The 20,485-nt window shown below is 43.5% G+C and overlaps 1 protein-coding gene across 4 annotated transcripts in view; it reads right to left on the reverse strand.

The window, feature by feature from the left end:
- LOC124785945 (inter-alpha-trypsin inhibitor heavy chain H4-like) overlaps nt 1-20,485 on the reverse strand; it is a 213,198-nt gene that overhangs the window by 14,380 nt on the left and 178,333 nt on the right. For all 4 annotated transcript variants that reach the window (XM_047254225.1, XM_047254223.1, XM_047254224.1 and 1 more), the window contains exons 15-16: nt 6,135-6,247; nt 1,835-1,974 (exon numbers count right to left, since the gene is read on the reverse strand). In XM_047254225.1, coding sequence (XP_047110181.1) covers nt 1,835-1,974; nt 6,135-6,247 — 253 coding nt within the window. The remainder of the gene's footprint in view (nt 1-1,834; nt 1,975-6,134; nt 6,248-20,485) is intronic.

The following is a 20,485-nucleotide window of genomic DNA, read 5'->3' on the forward strand; positions in this document are numbered from 1 at the left end:
CCAAGTGGACCGCAAATTTCTCTCTGTCACAGTGCAGGCAGACAGTTCACTGGTTAATTTAAAAATTATTAGCTACATAGGAGTGTCATGTGAGGGAAGGGAATTAATTGGGCAACTATAAAGATATCTGCTAGGTGAGCTGTTGGCGTGCAGTTTAGTTTTATTGGTTAATCATTGACTCAGCCATTGTCGATGGGGGAAGTTCAATTTCGCAAATTTTGTGCTTAGGAAAGAGGAAGTGTAGTATTTTGGGGTCTGGAGACGGATACAGAAGAAAACACTCTGGCCTTAGGCACGGAGATTCGGGGTAGAGATGAGAAGATGGTGGAATAGTCTGGGAGTTGCGGTACAAGCCACTGCTTGCTATCTTGAGAATCAGCTTATCAGACAATCATTAAAGAGTTGCTGCCACCAGCGAGTTGCAGCAGATGTCTTGTCTCCTTGAGTCGTTCATTCTGGTGAGAGTAGCTTGCATTGTTGGTTATCGCGGAAGAATCATGATAAAGTGCTTTCGGTTCGCTTTGCAGAAAACATGGTTAGGCAGCGTGGTCAATGCAGCCTCATAGTTGAGGGCACACCCATGACCGAGCGGATCTAGGCAACTGCATATGGAATCTACAGCTTGTTTCCTGTGTCTATCAGGGCAATCACTGCGAGCCCATCTGTTTTTATGATTGCTAGAGAACGACCTGTTGGGACGACTGGTCACTTGCATCACACCTCTCTCTTATTGCCCATACCACGCCGATCTAAAATTGCGTTAAATCGTGCCTGTGCACGATATTTCTTATTCTTTCTGTTTGTTTTGTATTCTTGCTATTCTCATTGATGTGGAGTCTTTCCATTTTGCATGTGTGTGCTGGTGAAGAGCGAATAAAATTGATGATATTTTGGACCACGACTAGTAATTCAGCAGATGTGTGACCTTCTCCAATCAATAATCGTTAATGATTTTGTAAGAATCGACACCCACGACTCATGGTCCAAATTTTTCTCATTATCCAGTCTGTTGGGCAACAGATCCAAGTCTAAGTTGATGGGGAACACACTTTCTCTCAGTCTGTCCAGCCGGGAGAGATTATTAAATCGTCTAATAGATTATAGTTGGCGTCTTGCAAAGATGTTACTTTATGTACTTGTGTGTTCCCAATATAGTCTGCTCCGAATTTCTACGAATTTAGTCTGACATCTGATTGTCTGAATGAAGGTCGATGCCAATCTTTCTCACTTACAATTACTGTCCTGGCACACCTTATTTACGTTAGTTCCATTAATTTTTGAGTTCAAGCAAGCTTTGTCTTTGTAATTTATTATTGTGAAATTCAATATGTTATATCAACTTCAACATAGTATGCACATGTCAGCATCTGCAGCAGCAGTCATTTGTCAGTCTCATTGGCGATAATTCTGCAGACGGTACAAATCTGTAACAGTGCATATCTTACTCTTCCATGGAATGAAAACACGAATAAGAGCAAACTAGTCAGTAGATAAATTTTCAATGTACTTGTGACCAACGTAACTAATGGACTAAAAATTTTCTGTTTGGCGAAGCAGAAATTTATATTTACAAAGCTAATAATAGTCAACTGTGGTGTGCAGTTTTAGTGACTTGAGAAATTTTGATTATAATGCTGAATTGATAGTTTCGTAAAACAAGGTACACAGCATGTTAGTGGACGAATCAGCGAAATAAAATTTCCTGACCTGTCATTTCAGATATTACATGAAAGTGAAATTAGACGTCTATAAAAATGCTGATTAGAGATCTCGCAATTGATCAGACCGGTCCTGAAGACAACTGAAGACAACAGGTATATAAAGGCTGTCTCACCTGTCCTCCACGACGCACAGGTAACCGGAGAGGAAGACGTCCAGCCTCTCCTTGAACTCGGGGAGAATACAGGCGGCCAGGTGTCGGCAAACGCCAGATCCGCCGGGCGGCGTGGTGCAGTTCTGGAAGCTGCCCTCCGTCTGGAACACACAGCATAGGCTGCAGTCAGCTGCCACATCTCGGACTTTCTAGTATTGTAAAGGTACACAGAACGGCCCAAAAACATGTACACTCTTTGATAATCAATGTTAATGGAACAAAGTGTCATACCGTTACAATTCTTGAACAGGGGACAGGTTCTTTATGTTATAGGTCTTATAATTAAAGCTTTCCGTGAGACATTTAAGTCTCGTCTTTATCTGCAATAAAGTAAGAACTTAAAATTTACGCCACTGCCAGGACTCCAACCCGGGTCTTCTTGTTTGCTAGGCATAAATGTTAACCATTACACCACCCCAGCTATATTGCAAATATTGCTACACGAACTGCGCAAGTCGAGTGCCCTCCCCAAAAAAAATTCAAGTCATATCTTCAACTTCTTTTCCCTGGACATTTTCGCTATTGTCGGGGCTTTCCGGAATTGGAATAGCACCCCTAGTAAGCAAGAAGACGTAGGTTCGAGTCCCGGCCTTGGCATAAATTTTAATTTCTTTCTTCTAAAACTAAACTCCTACCGCACAGACCATGAATGCCCAAAGGTACCGACTGGCCGCCCCGTCATCATAAGCCAACAGACGTCACTGGATGCGGATATGGAGGGGCATGTGGTCAGCACACCGCTCTCCCGTCCGTATGTCAGTTACCGAGACCGGAGCCGCTACTTCTCAATCAAGTAGCTCCTCAGTTTTCCTGACAAGGGCTGAGTGCACCCCGCTTGGCAACAGCGCTCGGCAGACAGGATGGTCACCCATCCAAGTGCTAGCCCAGTCCAACAGCGCTTAACTTCTGTCATATGACGGGGAACCGGTGGTACCACTGCGGCAAGGCCGTTGGCCAATTTCTTTCTTCTACTTCCATCATTATTGCAGATAAAGACGAGACTTGAATGTCTCAGGAAAAACTATAAGATCTATTACATCATCTATAGTACATGACTTTCCCATTACGTCCAACACTGGGGTGTTATTCCAATGCCGGAGAGCCATGACAATAGTGACAATGTAGTGGAAAATCAAACTGAAGATATGAATTGAAGTTTGTGTTGGGGAGGGGCGGTGGTGTAATGGTTAGCCATTTTGCCTCGTAAGCAAGAAGACTGGGGTGCGAGTCCCAGCTGTGGCACAAATTTCAATTTCTTTCTTCTGCTTCCATTCTTATCGCAGCTGTTTGTTCAAAGTGACCCCCATTAGCAGCCAAACAACATTGGTGCCGCTGTATTGTTGACGGAACTACGGCTGTCAGTGTTGTCAGTATGACAGCCTGTAGCGTTGCTCTTTGGGGACGAAAATAAAAAGAATTGTTACTTTTCTTTTAATGTAGAAAAAGTGAATATTTTAGTGGGCCACTTGGCAACAGAATCAGGGATTTATTACGCTATTATAGTAACATAAGTTGACCATTAAATACCTGAATAAGAGCAGTATATTGATATATATATATTTGAGATCACTCGGAAGAAACATTATCATTTCTGTGTATTTTTTTTATAGTCGCGATGTAGTCATACCCGGATCAACACTAAGGGACCAGAAGATTTATAGACTTTAAAAGAAATGCAACACTACAAAAAAAAAATTGGTTCAGAAATAATAGGAAATCGATAATGTTCCTTCTGCCTCATGCTGCGTTCGGCCCATCAGCGTGATCGTAATTTCTGATGATGAAGTAACACAAAATAATTATAATTCAAGTAAATAAGGAGATGGAATCATCAAGGTTAATTTACGAAAATAAGCACACTTATCTTTAACACACGTTTTTTTAATGCTACGTACCTTTTCATATTAAATTACAATAGATGACCATAGTGGTTAAACACTTTATACATAACAGTCAAAATGTCCTCTTGATGCTGTCTGTTCGTAATCTGTTACCAGAAACTACATGTTTTCTGATTGAAAAAAAAAAATAACATTTAGCATTTTCACTCAATATTTTCACATAGAGTATAAAATACAGTTGCGGAACGCAGCAAGTCCGCGTCCTCCTGTCATGGAATACAAACAGTAAAAGGTGAGGCGCCAAAAGCCTCATTTGTCTTGAAACAACAGAATTCTTTTTTATACCATTAATCGATAAATGTACATAGAGATTTACTGGCACCGCGCAAGAATGGCAAAGACAAAGAATAATAGATTCTGTCGCTGCTATGCGATGGTTCATTTCTTTTACTTTACAATTGTTCGATAACTTTAGGCCATCAGGCGTTTACTATTGAGCGTATATTAATGTTTGTGAGGCGAAAATTACTAATATTACAAGCCACACAGGACGCCTCAACGTTTACCCGCAGCTCTATCAGTGTAGTTGGCTTCTGTTGATAAACTTTACTTTTCAAGGTCCACCATAGGTAGAAGTCAAGAGGTGTAAGGCCTGGAGACCGTGGTAGGGTACTCAACAGCTGCCATTCGCCTATCCATCGTACAGGTAGATTTTCGTCCAAGTAGGCTCTGAAGTCTCTATGGTAGTGAGAGGAACGCCTTCTTGTTTTAGGTAAACTGTTTCATTTCCAAACACCTCTCGGTTAGCAGGTGACATCGATGTTTGCAGCATATGAAGGTTCACCTCTCCAGGTACGCTACCTTCAAAGAAGAATGGACCAATCAAACGCGTGATGGCAGACCACACCACACAGTAACACCCTGCAAATTAACATGTTTGTCCATGTGAACATGAGGATTTTTTGGAGCCCAGTACGCGCAGTTCTGACGGTTTACAGTAGAATTCAGTTTGAACTGCACCTCTTCAGACCAGATAACCATAGCTGCAAACCGTTTACCCTCGCGAAGCATGCCTTCAAACCACTCGCAGTACTCCATCCTTCGATTTGGGCTGACCTCGTTCTTAGCGTGCAGCGATCTTGGAATGCACACTATCCACTTTGCGGCCTTCAGAATTCGTCGTACTCTTGATCGGCTTACCCCGCCCTCACGTCCAACCCGCTTCACAGATTTTTTAGGTTACCTAGCAAAATGTTGCAACACAACAGTGCTGGAAGCTAGACTTGTTAATGATTTTGGTCACCCAGATCTTTCCTTAGGCACATACTGAACAGTGCTGTCGCCTTCAAATTTATCCCGAATACGATAAATTGTTTTACGTGTTGGTGAATGACTTCCGTTGTACCTACGTCATGTTCTATTGCACCGTGATGGTAAAATCCTTTACACCTAGCAGAAAGTATTTGTTGCCTGCAGATCCCTTGCTACCACTTTTTTGATACTTCAAGATTATTTCCACGATCAGTTCTGTTTGAGTCTGTAATGGAAAAGCTTTCTCGGCAGTGTTGAGACGGTTTTTCTATTGTTCTTAATTTCCTCCACTGTTGATAGCAGTTTACATGGCAGTCTTCGTTTGTGCTTGCTCCTGTTGTGGAAGTATTGATTAAAACTCTCATTTAAGCTTTGCACTAAGTTACCATATTTTGCCTTCTTTTCCCTCGAAAACACTTTGTCGGGCTGTAAAGCACGCAGATGCCGACAGCTTTCTCTCTCTGTTCAACTTGAAAGAAAACATATCAGTGAAAGCTTGTATTCGTGTATTATCGGTTGCGAGTTCAAGCACCAGTACATGCTCGCCTTCATTTCCATGTAACATGCGTAAGCAAGGTGGAGTTAGTAAGTTTAGACTGTCTGTGTAATTCTGCGGTCTCTATAGTGATCTAAAGGGAACACACAAATATACAGTTAGGTTTCCCACAATATGTTATTACACGTGTCCTTTTTCTTTATAGGAGCCGCATATTTTATTTCTGTACATGCTGTCAACATAAAAATGTTATTCACTTTAGTCGCATAAACACTTAAATTTCAAAATAAAGAAAAGCCAGCGGGGATTTTTCGAAGGATTAGAAGGGACGTGCTATTAATCGTGATTAGCAAACCTTTACGCATGTGCAACTATCATTGTGTTCAATACCGTCTCTTGCGTATTTCCATACTTGCGGTCTATCAAGGAAAACCTAAAAAGGTTTTAACAATAGCTGTAGCAGGAGTACAGGTACGGAGCCTGTCACAGATCAGTTCCCTCAAAAATTAAGCATCGTATTTACAGCTGGGCACTGGTCCACTGCAGAGGTACTACACATCTGCGCCAGCGGTAACACTCTTGCTAAGGTAAGGCATAGCTAGCGAGGACTTACCTGGTTCTCAGCGAGCTGGAGGTGTTGGTCGGTGCCGTTAATATTGAGCGTGACCTGAGATCCGTTCCGCAGAGGGCTCAGCCACGTAATGTCGGCCAGCGTTGGCACGACCTCTGCAAAAGACCACAAAGCGAATGCCAGTGGTTATCTTTCTAGGTAAACATATAATATGTGATACTTCATGCGTATTTCCGTATTATTGTACTTCATATGCACTATGTTATTTCAGTGTTGGCGACAGACCAAAATATTTTCGTTCCTTTACTGTTGACTCGACACCTCGCGCCACAGAAGTAAGGGTTGGGCGTTCAGCGGCATAACCGCCACACTCTCAAGCGAAATGCATTGAAAACTCGGTGTATTTCAAAAAGCTTGATTCAGTTTCGCAAGACAATATCTTCTACACTACTGACCACTAACAAGAAATGCAGATGATAAACGGGTATTCATTGGACAAATATATTATACTAGAACTGACATGTGATTACATTTTCTCGCAATTTGGGTGCATAGATCCTGAGAAATCAGTACCCTGAACCACTACCTCCGGCCGTAATAGTGGCCTTGATACGCCTGGGCATTGAGTCAAACAGAGCTTGGATGGCGTGTACAGGTACAGCTGCCCATGCAGCACCAACACGATACCACAGTTCATCAAGAGTAGTGACTGGCGTATTGTGATGAGCCAGTTGCTCGGCCACCATTGACCGGACGTTTTCAATTGGTGAGAGATCTGGAGAATATGATGGCCAGGGCAGCAGTGGAACATTTTCCGTATCCAGAAAGGCCCGTATAGGATATGCAACATGCAGCGGTGCATTACCCTGCTGAAATGTAGGGTTTCGCAGGGATCGAATGAAGGGTAGAGCCACGGGTCGTAACACATCTGAAATGTAACGTCCACTGTTCAAAGTGCCGTCGATGCGAACGAGACGTGACCGAGACGTGTAACCAATGGAACCCCATACCATCACGCCGGGTGATACGCCAGTATGGTGATGACGAATACACGCTTCCAATGTGCGTTCACCACGATATCGCCAAACACGAAAGCTACCATCATGATGCTGTAAACAGAACCTGGATTCATCCGAAAAAATGACATTTTGCCATTCGTGCATCCAGGTTCGTCGTAGAGTACACCATCGCACGCGCTCCTGTCTGTGATATAGCGTCAAGGACAACCGCAGCCATCGTCTCCGAGCTCATAGCCCATGCTGCTGCAATCGTCGAATTGTTCGTGCAGATGGTTGTTGTCTTGCAAACGTCCCCATGTGTTGACTCATGGATCGAGACGTGGCTGCACGATCCGTTACAGCCATGCGTATAAGATACCTGCCGTCTCGATTGCTAGTAATACGAGGCCGTTGGGATCCAGCACGGCGTTCCGTATTACCCTTCTGAACCCATCGATTCCATATTCTGCTAACAGTCATTGGATCTCGACCAACGCGAGCAGAAATGTCGCGATACGAAAAACCGCAACTGAGATGGGCTGCAATCCGACCGTTATCAAAGTCGGAAACGTGATGGTACGCATTTCTCCTCCTTAACGAGGCATCACAACAACGTTTCACCAGGCAAGGTCGGTCAACTGCTGTTTGTGTATGAGAAATCGGTTGGAAACTTTGCTCATGTCAGCACGTTGTAGGTGTCGCCACCGGCAACAACTTTGTGTGAATACTCTGAAAAGATAATCATTTTCATATCACAGCATCTTCTTTCTGTCGGTTAAATTTCGCGTCTGTAGCACGTCATCTTCGTGGTGTAGCAATTTTAAGGGCCAGTAGTGTAAATAAATGAAGATATAAACTTGAGATGAATTTAAAGTGGCACATCGAAAACAAAAGAACACCTAAGTGCCGATTCATGTGGCCGCCAGTGGAGGTATCCCCGGCGCAACTGCTAGAACGTGCCGAAAATTTCAGTTTTCGACCGGCAGTTGCTTATGAGGGCATTTCTTAACAATAACATTAATTCAGTGTATTTCGATGGTTGATTGCAAGGTCAACACGGTCACCACGTCGGCGACGTCCGTGTTTCTAATCCACTCCAGATGGACAACTGGGGGACGACTTCTCACGTCGTTAAACGGTGAAGTTTAGGTTAAAGACAGACTGAAAATTTCCGTGGTTTGATAGGAATTCGATCCTCTGACCTCTCGGTTTCCAGGCATGCGCCTTACCGCTAAACCACAAGACCTGATAATTCTTAACAATGACGTGTGACTAGGGCCTCACGTCGGGTAGACCGTTCGCCGGGTACAAGTGTTTCGATTTGACGCCACTTCGGGGACGTGCGCGTCGATGGGGATGAAATGATGATGATTAGGACAACACAACACACAGTCCCTGAGCGGAGAAAATCTCCGACCCAGCCGGGAATCGAACCCGGGCCCTGAAGATTGACATTCTGTCGCCCTGACCACTCAGCTACCGGGGGCGGACATTCTTAACAATAAACTGCCTAAATGCAGAACTGCATTGCACCATTGGTCTTGTATGTCACCTGATCTCACGCTAAGAGATTTTTTCTTTTTTTTTTCGTGCCGGTTCGTCGAACACTCTGCTGACGTGTTTCCGTTTTCAACAACTTTTGGAGACCTGTGACACACCTGAGACACAGCACCAGTTAATGAAAACTATGGTAGTTTTACTTTCGTCTACAAGGAATGATGTATCACTTGCAGCCACGTAGTACAGTGTATATACACTGGTCATGGTAACCGACGGGGAACTCCTTGTCTGACTCAAATCCTATAATAATAACTGATGTTAAAAACAGGTCCAAGTCAATTAGTTTCCGAGAAAACGTTGCGATGGGAACTGGATGCTAAGGGCATCGGAAGAAGATTGCTTCGCAAAAGACCTTTGTTCACAGCGATACACAAGGCTGCACCAAACACAAAATACGGCCAGAAGTTGATTTTAGACGCCGAGTGTGGTCGGACGAGTGGTGATCTTGCCTCGTGGTGTGCACCAAAGGCTCTCTGTGGCCTTTGACCACCAGATGTGGAGGGTGTAGTTCGGCCCGGAGGTGGTTCTGTGAAGTTTCGGAGGTGTTTCTAGTACCACGACTTTGGCCCACTTCTTCAAGTTGCCGTGAAAATGAACCGGAATGTTTATTTCAGTGTCACTTGTGACGAGGTGCTACCCTTTCTTCTACATCTTCTTCATGAGTTTTCTGTGGAGACTTCGAAGATGATTACAGCTACAATCACAGGGCTGCACGGGTATTTTCGTGGTCTGACGAACACCCAGGCACTCTACAGAAACCTCTAAGTGACAGTGGTAAATATACATTGATATGACAAAAGCGAAGGCATAGCGATATGCACATACACAGATGTTTATTAAAAATGAAACTCCTCCAGCTGTACTTAAGATTTTATGTTTATAGTACAGCTGGAGGAGTTTCATTTTTAATAAAAATTGTACCAGCTGTGTCCCACCTTCGTCGAATTTAAATATGGATGTACGAAGACATAATTATACAGATGGCGGTTACATCGCGTACACAAGGTGGGCAGCGATTTGGCTGAGCTGCCATTTGTACTTAGGTGATACATGTTAAAAGGTTCCCGACGTGATTATGGCCGCGCGACGGGAATTAACACACTTTGAATGAGGGACGGTACTTGTAGCCAGATTCGCGGGAAATTCCATTTCGGAAATCGTTAGGTAATTCAATATTCCGAGGTCCACTGTGTCAAGAGAGTGCCCAGAACACCAAATTTCTGGTATTACATCTCACCTGGGACAACACATTGGCCGGACTCTACTAAACGACCGAGAGCAGCGAGGTTTGCTTAAAGTTATCAGTGATTACAGACACGCAACAATGCATTAAATTTAGCCGAGCTGTCTAAGGCGCTGCAGTCATGGACTGTGGGGCTGGACCCGGCGGAGGTTCGAGTCCTCCCTCGGGCATGGGTATGCTTGTTTGTCCATAGGATAATTTAGGTTAAGTAGTGTGTAAGCTTAGGGACTGATGATCTTAGCTGTTAAGTCGCATAAGATTTCACACACGTTTGAACATTTGAACAATGCATTAAATAACCACAGAAATCAATGTGGACGACTGGAAAAACTTGGCCTTGTTAGATGGGCCCCGATTTCAGTTGATAAGAGCTAATGGTAGGGTTTGGGTATGGGCCAGACCTCACGAAGTCATGGAACAAGTTGTCAACAAGGCACTGTGCAACTGGTGGTGGTGTAAGCTGTTTTCACGCGGTATGGACTGGGTCCTCGGGTTCAACTGAACCGGTCATTGGCTGGAAAGGGTTATGTTCGGCTACTTGGAGCCATTCGCACTTACGGACTTCATGTTCTCAAACAACGATGTCATCGGGCCATAGTTGTTCGTGAGTGGTTAAAGGACCATTTTGGACAATTAGAGCGAATGATCTGGCCACCCAGATCTCTCGACGTGAATCCCATCGAACGTTTATGGGAGACAAACTAGAAGTCAGTTCGTATACAAAATCCTGCACCAGCAACACTTTTGCAATTACGGACGTCTATAGAGGCGACATGGCTCAATATTTCTGCATGGTTCCAACGACTTATTGAGTCCATGCCACGTCGAGATTCTGCTCTACGCCGGACCATAGGAGGTCTGACACTATATTAGGAGGTATTTGATAAGTTTTGCCACCTCAGTGTATATACTACTGGGTTACATGCTGTGTATTACTTTATTTAGTACAGACGATCGATGTTATTGGTATTCATGTTTTCACAAGTTTCTATAATAAATATGAGTACCATTCTTATGTGCCTAAGTTAGTAGGCGTGAGTTATCAGTGAACAAGTTAGAAGTGGCCTTGGAGGCGCTCGTCTACATTTCTGGTTTCCTGTCAGCTGGTATTTGTCACATGTGGATTTTTGTCTTCTGGTATCTTAAGCTCAGTTGACAGTAACATTTACTACATTATAAAGTTTAAAATCAGTATGGGAGATGTTTGTAAGCAAACTTACAGCTAGTTTTGTCCTGCACCGTACATGTCAACAAACAAATTGTCGTGTAGTCAGTTCTTGGTTAAATCCTGCTTCACGTGTTACGTGCTGAGAAATGCTTCTTCTGATGTAGAAATAAATACTTTCATAAATGTTTTCGAAAACATTAGAGACAATGTAAAATATTTTCGCTGACAGTGAACATATAGTACGATTACTTAAAATATGGAACACGATTAGTTTATGCACACTCTTGAATGTAACAGGCATGTTGTTTACTTTTTTTGTTTGGTTTTTAGAGTTACAGGGATAATATTGACATTCGTTAGTATATTTTTTGTCTATAAGAATTATGTCAAGGAGATGGAGTAGTTACGTGGCAGTTAAAGACTGTTTGATACTGGGAGAGGAGGAGTAGATCAGAGTTTAACGTCCCGTCGACAGCGAGGTCATTAAAGACGGAGCACAAACTCGGATTAGGGAAGGATGGGGAAGGAAATCGGCACAGTGTCCTTTGAAAGAGACCATTCTGCCATTTGCCTGGAACGATTAAGGGAAATAACGGAAAACCTAAATCATGATGAACCGTAGTCCTCCCGAATGCGAGTCGTCTGATTTAGAGGAGACACTGAAGCAGACCGTTTAGCTACTCAAATTTCCACAGTTTCAAACACTACTACAGTAACTGACGAGAGTATGAATAACAAAGTGCCAAGTGGACCAGTGGGTGCAACGTTTGTTACACACAGAGCAGGTTGGGTAGACTATTTGCCTATGCTTGAAAAAGCTTTTAAAACAAGTCAAAACACTCTCTAATACTGATGTGGCTGAAAATGTGTGTTTGTATGCATGGTCTAAAGTCGAACCCCAATCTTTTGGGAACTGTCTTCCTTCTGTGGACAGATGCGTACTAACAGAAGTTGAAACTGATAATTTTCAACGGATTCCTTTCGTAATTAACAGTGAATTATTTACTAAGTATAATTATGAGCTTCTGATTCCTTTCTATGAATATTCACCACCCCATAACTCATGATTGGCGTAGAAGTAGATAATAAATTGAGCAGTTGTATTTAGTACTACTCCCTAGAACACATCCTGATATATACCCTTTGATTGTCTTGTTGGATGAAACATTTTGTCACTTTAAGGATTAATCCTATAGAAAATATTTGGGGTTATTTAAAGGAGCGGGAGCACGAGCAAGTCTTTTCTGAAACCCTTACCTGTCTGGGCCACTACGGGATCACCGAAATTAATTTGTGTAGTGTTGCAGCTGGCCCCGTTGCTCCTTTAACAATTCCAGAGCAACGGGGCCAGCTGCAACACTACACAAACAGAAGAACCAGAGACATGGAGATGGAAAACGAGCCCCTGACGGACTGCCAGGCGCACCAGACCGAAGATGGAACACCCAGAAGTGGGACTGGTGGGCGCGGACCGCAGAGGGAACACCCAGAGCCGCAGCGGACGAAAAACGGAGCGGCAACGCTCCAACAGGTCGTGGTGAGCGAGCGCGGACCGCAGGGGGAACGCTTGGTACCCCAGACCGTAGATGAAACCCCAAGGAGCGGGTTTGGTCGGCGCGGACCGCAGAGGGAACACCTAGAACCGCAGCGGACGGAAATCGGAGCAGCAACGCTTCAGCGGGTCGCAGGGAATGGGCGCGGACCACAGAGGAAGCGCCTGCAGCCGTTGGTGGAGGAGGAAGGCCATAGGCATAAATACTGGACCAGGTCCACTCGAGGAGCAGTCTTAGGTCGCACCTGATGAAGGTTACGAGCTACGTGACTGAAATATCGTGCAAGTACGACGCTGATATCCGGCAGAACACCCGACAACCCAAGATGTCATTAGATCGCCGGGAAAGCCTGAAGAGTTACATTTAAACAGTTATCATTCTAAGTTTAAGTTTGGTAGGAAATTCAAAATCGTCATGTCACAGAGCACCATGTAACTCCAATTCCTACCCGAAAGCCCACCTTTCCCCCTGAGTTTAATAAGTGCCCTTCTGATGTTACAGTTGAAACAGGTTGTCCTGGAGCTTACTTTAAACCGTATAGTTGTCAGTATCACGTGCTGTAACATATCCTAAATCCGCTAATGCTATTTTTAGACAATGTTGAAGTTTAAATAATTCCCCTCCTCATCATGCTGCCACCACTGTTTAATTGTTTAAACACCTCAGAGGCTACATTAAATTTCACACGCCAGAGCTCACTTCTCCTACAATTATAATGGCGGGAAAAAATCACCAAATGCACATATTGTAAGTTTAAAAACGACATGAAATTAAAAATCAAACGACCTTAAGCAAAATTATGAATTCCGCTGACTGTTAGAACTGTAGAGTAGCTCTTGTTAGGATACTACCGGTATCAGGCAGCTCTTCTAACTTTAAAATTGTGTAACTCACTGATGAAGCCTGTATGGTTGTCAAACACTCATCACCGTCATGTGTAGTGAGATAACGAGTAGAACAGATATTCGCTTGCTTGTTTATTGGCTTGGAGGCCACACCACACTGAGACAGAAGAGGGATCATGGGCGCTGACTCGCACCAAATCCGGCTCATTGCACGCTGTTCTGCCTCGTGCTGTCCTGGACCGCATGGAGGTAACCACCCATACCAGCTGACCACACAAAACTGAGCACTGGTATCGATCAGAGCACACAGCGTAATGTCACGTTGCGCGCGAATGCACAGCTACAGAGAGGCTGCTTTCACCTATGAGTCTGGAGCAGCCAGCGCCACGTCATAGGGTTAGGAATACAGATCGACATCCCTCGCTTTTGTCCAATACTGGCTATGTACCCTGACACAACGGGCGTACTCTATAAGATGACACATCTTTCTGACGTATTCAAACTGCAGTTGTTAACGCCTTTCACCCACACTGAGACTGATTCCGATTCATTTATTTTACGATGATTCCTGGTCCTGAGAACCAAAGGCATAGTCGACATGTAATACGATGAACCCTTATCTCTGTTGTAAACTTCACAAATCTGAAATGTCCGATAAGCGACGACATCACGTGACTTGAAATTAACTAGCCCTTTTACTTTATCGACTTTTGGTCCACGCACAAGAGCAACGGTGACCCAGCCGTTACCGTGTTCATTCGTATCCTTGTTAGCGAAAGTGAAGTTCAAAACTCACGCAAGATGACTTGGGCACCTACGTAATCCTTGGTAGTAATAGAAATGTTGTCTATTGCATTAAAAACTGTAAAACGCGAACGCCCACTCCTCCTAAAATAAGGCGGCATAATTAATCTGTCTCGATGCTACTGCACTTGCGGCTGCTCGACGACTGACCCTGTCTTTCCAGATTCATTACTTATATAGCTGCCAGTTATCAAACCACAACGTAGGTGCCCAAGTCATCTTGCATGGGCCATTGGTGTTTTGCGGTGTTTTGAACTTCACTCTTGGCAACAAGGATACGAATGAACACGGTAACGGCTCTTGTTAGAACGTATGGGCAAGTTTTGATTTGCAGTCAGTTAAATATCGTAACAAGTGGTTAGTGTACACTACTAAAGAAGACGAGGACTGCATAACTAATATTAGAGAAAGTGGATTAAGTTTCTATTATCAGTTGTGCAAATTTGCATCTCGATCGGATTCATCTGTGATTGATGTTACTCATCCTTTTGTAATCAAACATTGGCCCCAGCTAAAAGTTATAGAACATTTTGTTCATGATTATAAGTTTAAAAGAGCAACAGTTAATAACTTTCGCTCTTACGACTATCTATACATCGGAGGATCTTGGGCTTGGGAAGTTGTGCGTTGGTATAATCGCACATATGCGTTACAACAGGTAAGGAAATTGCAATTATATTTGTGACATGCAGTGGCGATGTGACAGATGTACAGATGTAACAGCTCCGATATTCCATAGGTGGAGCAGCCTACATGGCTCTCTGTACACTGCTACTCACCTTTCAACAGATGCTCCTTTTGTGTGAGCTAAATATCGTTACCTCATGCTTTCAGCCGATGGAAGTATACACCAGTCATGTTACTGATTTTTGTTGTGTGTGTACAGTGTGGATAGCACAAGTGAAAATCTGATTAGAATACCCTTTGCATTGGATACAACGACGATAAATAAAAAATCTAATTATTGGTAACTTTTGTTATTAGCATTACAGTTTTACGAAATAGTGATAATAATGATAACGATCGTTTGAAAATAGCTTAGTTTCGAGACCCAAACGCTACCGAACCTTTTTTTTTTGTATCCCTTAGAAAATTTTGTTTTACCTCTCAAGGAGTAATTACCCCTGGTAGGGAATCACTGAACTACACTGAGACGTAGCGGCTTCACTCACGAAAGCTGACAACGGCCGGACGAGCGGTGTGCTGACCACATGCCTCTCCCTATCCGCATCCAATCACGCCTCTTGGCTGAGGTTGACTCGGCGGTCCGCTTGTACCGTTGGGCCTTCTGCGGCCTGTTCGGACGAAATCTGAGTTTATTATTTGGAGAGTAGTTTTGTATGGTAGTGAAATGTGAACGACAACCAGTTCAGACAAGAAGAGAATAGAGGCTATCATAATCTGGTGCTACAGTACAACGTTGAAAATTGTATGGATGGATCGTATAAGGAACGAGGAGGTACGGATTCGAATTGGGGAGAAATGATTTGTGTGGCACAACTTGAGAACGGGTCGGTTGGCAGGGCACTTCTAAAGCATGAAGTATTTGTCAGTTTGGTACGGAAAGGAAGAGTAAGGGCTAAAAATTACAGAGAGAGACGAAGACTTTAATACAGTGAGCCGGTTGAAATGAATGTACACTACTGGCCATTAAAATTTTACACCACGAAGATGACGTGCTACAGACGCAAAATTTAAGACAGGAAGAAGATGCTGTGATGTGCAAATGAATAACTTTTCAGAGCATTCACACAAGGTTGGCGCCGGTGGCGACACCTACAACGTGCTCACATAAGGAAAGTTTCCAACCGATTTCTCATACACAAACAGCAGTTGACCGGCGTTACCTGGTGAAACGTTGTTGTGATGCCTCGTGTAAGGAGCAGAAATGCATACCATCACGTTTCCGACTTTGATGAAGGTCGGATTGTAGCATATCGCGATTGCGGATTATCGTATCGCGACATTGCTGCTTGCGTTGGTCGAGCTCCAATGACTGTTAGCAGAATATGGAATCGGTGGGTTCAGGAGGGTAATACGGAACGCCGTGCTGGATCCCAACGGCCTCCTGTCACTAGTAGTCGAGATGACAGGCATCTTATCCGCATGGCTGTAAGGGATCGTGCAGCCACGTCTCGATCCATGAGTCAACAGATGGGGAAGTTTGCAAGACAACAACCATCTGCACGAACAATTCGACGTTTGCAGGTGGCTGCGGTTGCCCTTGACGCTACATCACAGACAGGAGCGCGTGCGATGGTGTACTCAACGACGAACCTGGGTGCACGAATGGCAAAACGTCATTTTTTCCGAAGAATCCAGGTTCTGTTTACAGCATTATGACGGTCGCATCCGTGTTTGGCGACATCGCGTTGAGCGCACACTGGAAGCGTGTATTCGTCATCGCCATACTGGTGTATCACTCGGCGTGATGGTATAGGGTGCCATTGGTTACACGTCTCGGTCACCTCTTGTTCGCATTGACGGCACTTTGGACAGTGGACGCTACATTTCAAATGTGTTACGACCCGTGGCTCTACCCTTCATTCGATCCCTACGAAACCCTACATTTCAGCAGGATAATGCACGACCACATGTTGCAGGTCCTGTAGGGGCCTTTCTGGATACAGAAAAAGTTCGACTGCTGCCTTGGCCAGCACATTCTCCAGGTCTCTCACCAATTGAAAACGTCTGGTCAATGGTGGCCAAGCAACTGGCTCGTCACAATACGCCAGTCACTACTCTTGATGAACTGTGTTATCGTGTTGAAGCTGCATGGGCAGCTGTACCTGTACACGCCATCCAAGTTCTGTTTGACTCAATGCCCAGGAGTATCAAGGCCATTATTACGGCCAGAGTTGGTTGTTCTGGGTCCTGATTTCTCAGGATCAATGCAACCAAATTGCGTGAAAACGTAATCACATGTCAGTTCTAGTATAACATATTTGTCCAATGAATACTCGTTTATCATCCGCACTTCTTGGTGCAGAAATTTTAATGGCCAGTAGTGTAGTTTGCAGTAGTCTGCAGAGATGAACGCACAGTATTGTCGAGCACGGAGAGTCCAACAAACCAGTCTTTGGAATAGAGACAACAACAGAAAGAACTAATAATAATCATAAACTTACAAGTTTACAATGACAGATTTTTTTAATTTCATGTTATTTTAGTTATGTGTTATTCTTTTAGTTACGGAATTCTTGACTACGGCTTGTTGGTTTGAAAGCGAGAATTGTATTCTAAACTACACATGAAAAAACTTGGGTGTGAATACAATTTTTCCAGCAAATTAAAACGCGAAGGAAAAAGGTCATATCGGTTACTGCGAATTTGATATTTTATAATACGTTACAGGAGATCCTAAGATGAGTAATTTATTCCCTCCCGTAACTGGCACATGAATAAATTTCGCGCTAGAAGTTTGGCGAGCAGTTCTGTGGTACTCTGTGTTCTGCATGTTCCCTCGGTCTGCACGTCCTGCAGACATGACTCCAATTCATTACGAATGGGACGCGGCTACCGGCCAATGGGACCTTCACTGACGCACAACCGCCTAGAGGCCTGTAGCCATTGGATTCTACCAGCAGTCTTGCTGGCAGGGAATCAGTAGCGCTGTGGCGTAACCCGATGTCATACTTAATGTAAAATTCTAAATTTTATCTCTGTTTGCGACTCAGAAACTTCACCACAGGTAAACGACCTGCTTCATGCAATAGTACTCGGAAAGTTGCTCGATTTTACTTTGTAACGCGGTCATACACTCATAAAGAGAGTTCCACAGTGATGGGATCGACTTTTTGAAACCATCTGTACGGTGATAAAGGTTAAGGTCCCAGGTATGAAATCCTGCAGCCATTCAGTCTGGTGGGCCCTCATTTGCAAGTAAACGACGAATAAAAATGTTGGAGTTTCGCGTGATGTTCTACAGCGTTAAGCAAAAAATGTTACTGAGGGTGGTTGTGTAGTGTAATGACTATAATACAAGCCTTATGTACAGGAGGTCGTGAGTTCCAATCTCATTTGGTACATGCAATTTTTTTATTTTTAAATCTCTATCGAAATAGCTTTTAACATTATTTTTATTCAGTTAATTAGTTTAAGTTTAATTTTTTCTGGTCCTTTGTCATATCATTTTAATCGCCATATTAGCTTTTTCAATAGCTGTAATGTTTTCTTCTTTCCGCTTGGAACCTTTGAGCATACTACAGTTGTAATTATTTTCATGTATCTATGTCGATTTTATTTCTTCTGTTTCATGATACTATATTTTCATCCACGATTATTGCATTCATTACTACTGTTCCTTATATTGCTCGACTTCATTTTACTTACAATCCCTTCTTCCGTTTAATTCTTCATCTGAGTTAGTTTCTCCATAGTGCAACAAGGATTTATGTCCTAAACGCTTGTCTGACGTTGTAACCTCATGTTCTAGGGTAGCGTACTTGATTAGTTATCAAAACTTCCTGGCTTCCTGGATCCCAGATTCGAAACCAGCTGCCGCTTAAATTCTGATTAATAATCAGCTTTGGCGGCCGAAGACTTATGGCATAAGAAGTCACCCTCATTCTACCAACTGCCTTGTCATAGGGGGCGGAGGAGCGGAGGAGCGAACAAAGGTTCAGGGCACTCTCTTATCCATTGGTCCTTGGGGTGGGAAACTGTTCCTAAAGCGAAAGAATCAGCAATGATCAACGGCATGAGGATGCAGAAGGCAATGGAAACCACAGCATTAAAGACCTGTAATGTGCATCCACAGGACATGTGGCCTGTAAGTGAAAAAGTGTCATTATGATCTCTGGATTGGCAAAAGATTCGGGAATAGTCCTCCTATTCGGATCTCCGGGAGAGGACTGCCAAGGGAAAGATGACCATGAGAAAAAGATTGGATAACCAGCGAAAGGGTCACGTTCTACGAGTCAGGGCGTGGAATGTCAGACGCTTGAACGTGGTAGGGAAGCTAGGAAATCTGAAAAGAGAAATGCAAAGGCTCAATCTAGATATAGTAGGGGCCAGTGAAGTGAATTGGGAAGAAGACAGATTTCTAATCAGATGAGTATAGGGTAATATTAAGAGCAGCAGATAATGGTATAACGGGAGTAGGATTCGTTATGGATAGGAAGGTAGTGTGTTACTGTGTGTAACTGTGAACAGTTCAGTGATAGGGTTGTTCTTATCAGAATCGACAGCAAACCAACACCGATAACGATAGTTCAGAGAAAGTGTATGGGGGTATTGGAAGGCTAATACAGCACGTACAGGGAGATGAAAATCTAACAGTCATGAGGGACTGGAATGCAGTTGTAGGGGACGGCGCAGAAGAATAGATTACAGGACAATATGGGCTTGAGACAAGGAATGAGAGAGGAGAAAGACTGAGATCTGTAATAAATTTCCGCTAGTAATAGCGAATACTCTGTTCACGAGGAGGAGGTATACTTGGAAAAGGCTGGGTGATATGGGAAGATTTCAGTTAGGTTACATCATGGCAAGCAGAGATTACGAAATCAGATACTGGATTGTAAGGCGTACCCAGGAGCAGATATAGACTCAGATCACAGTGTACGGGTAGTGGTGATGAAGAGTAGGCTGAAGGTTAAGAGATTAGTCAGGAAGAATCAATATGCGAAGAAGTGAGTTACGGAAGTACTAAGGAATGACGAGATACGCTTGAAGTTCTCAAAGGCTATAGAACACCAATAAGGAATAGCTCAATGGGCAGTACAGTTGAAGAGGAATAGGCAGCTCAAAAAAGGGCAATTACGGAAGTCGAAAATAAAAACATAAGCACAAAGAAGGTAACTGCGAAGAAGTCATGGGTAACAAAAGAAATACTTCAGCTGATCGATGAAGAAATGAAGTAGAAAAATGTTCACGGAAATTCGGGGATACAGAAACACAAGTCGCTGAGGAATGAAGTAAGTAGGAAGTGCACGGAAGCTAAGACGAAATGGCTCACGGAAAATGTGAAGAAATCGAAAAAGAAATAATTGTTGGAACCACTGACTTTATAGAAAAATCAAAACAACTGTCGGTGAAATTAAGAGCAAGGTTAGTAACAACGGGAATTCTGCTATTAAATGCAGAAGATAGAGCGGATAGTTGGAAGGACTACATTGAAGGTCTCTATTAGGGGGAAAGATTTTTCTGACGTGATACAAGAAGAAACAGGAGTCGCTTTAGAAGTGATGCTGAATCCACAATTAGAATCAGAATTTAAGG

The sequence above is a fragment of the Schistocerca piceifrons genome, chromosome 1 (genome assembly GCF_021461385.2).
Source record: "Schistocerca piceifrons isolate TAMUIC-IGC-003096 chromosome 1, iqSchPice1.1, whole genome shotgun sequence".
NCBI lineage: Eukaryota > Metazoa > Arthropoda > Insecta > Orthoptera > Acrididae > Schistocerca > Schistocerca piceifrons.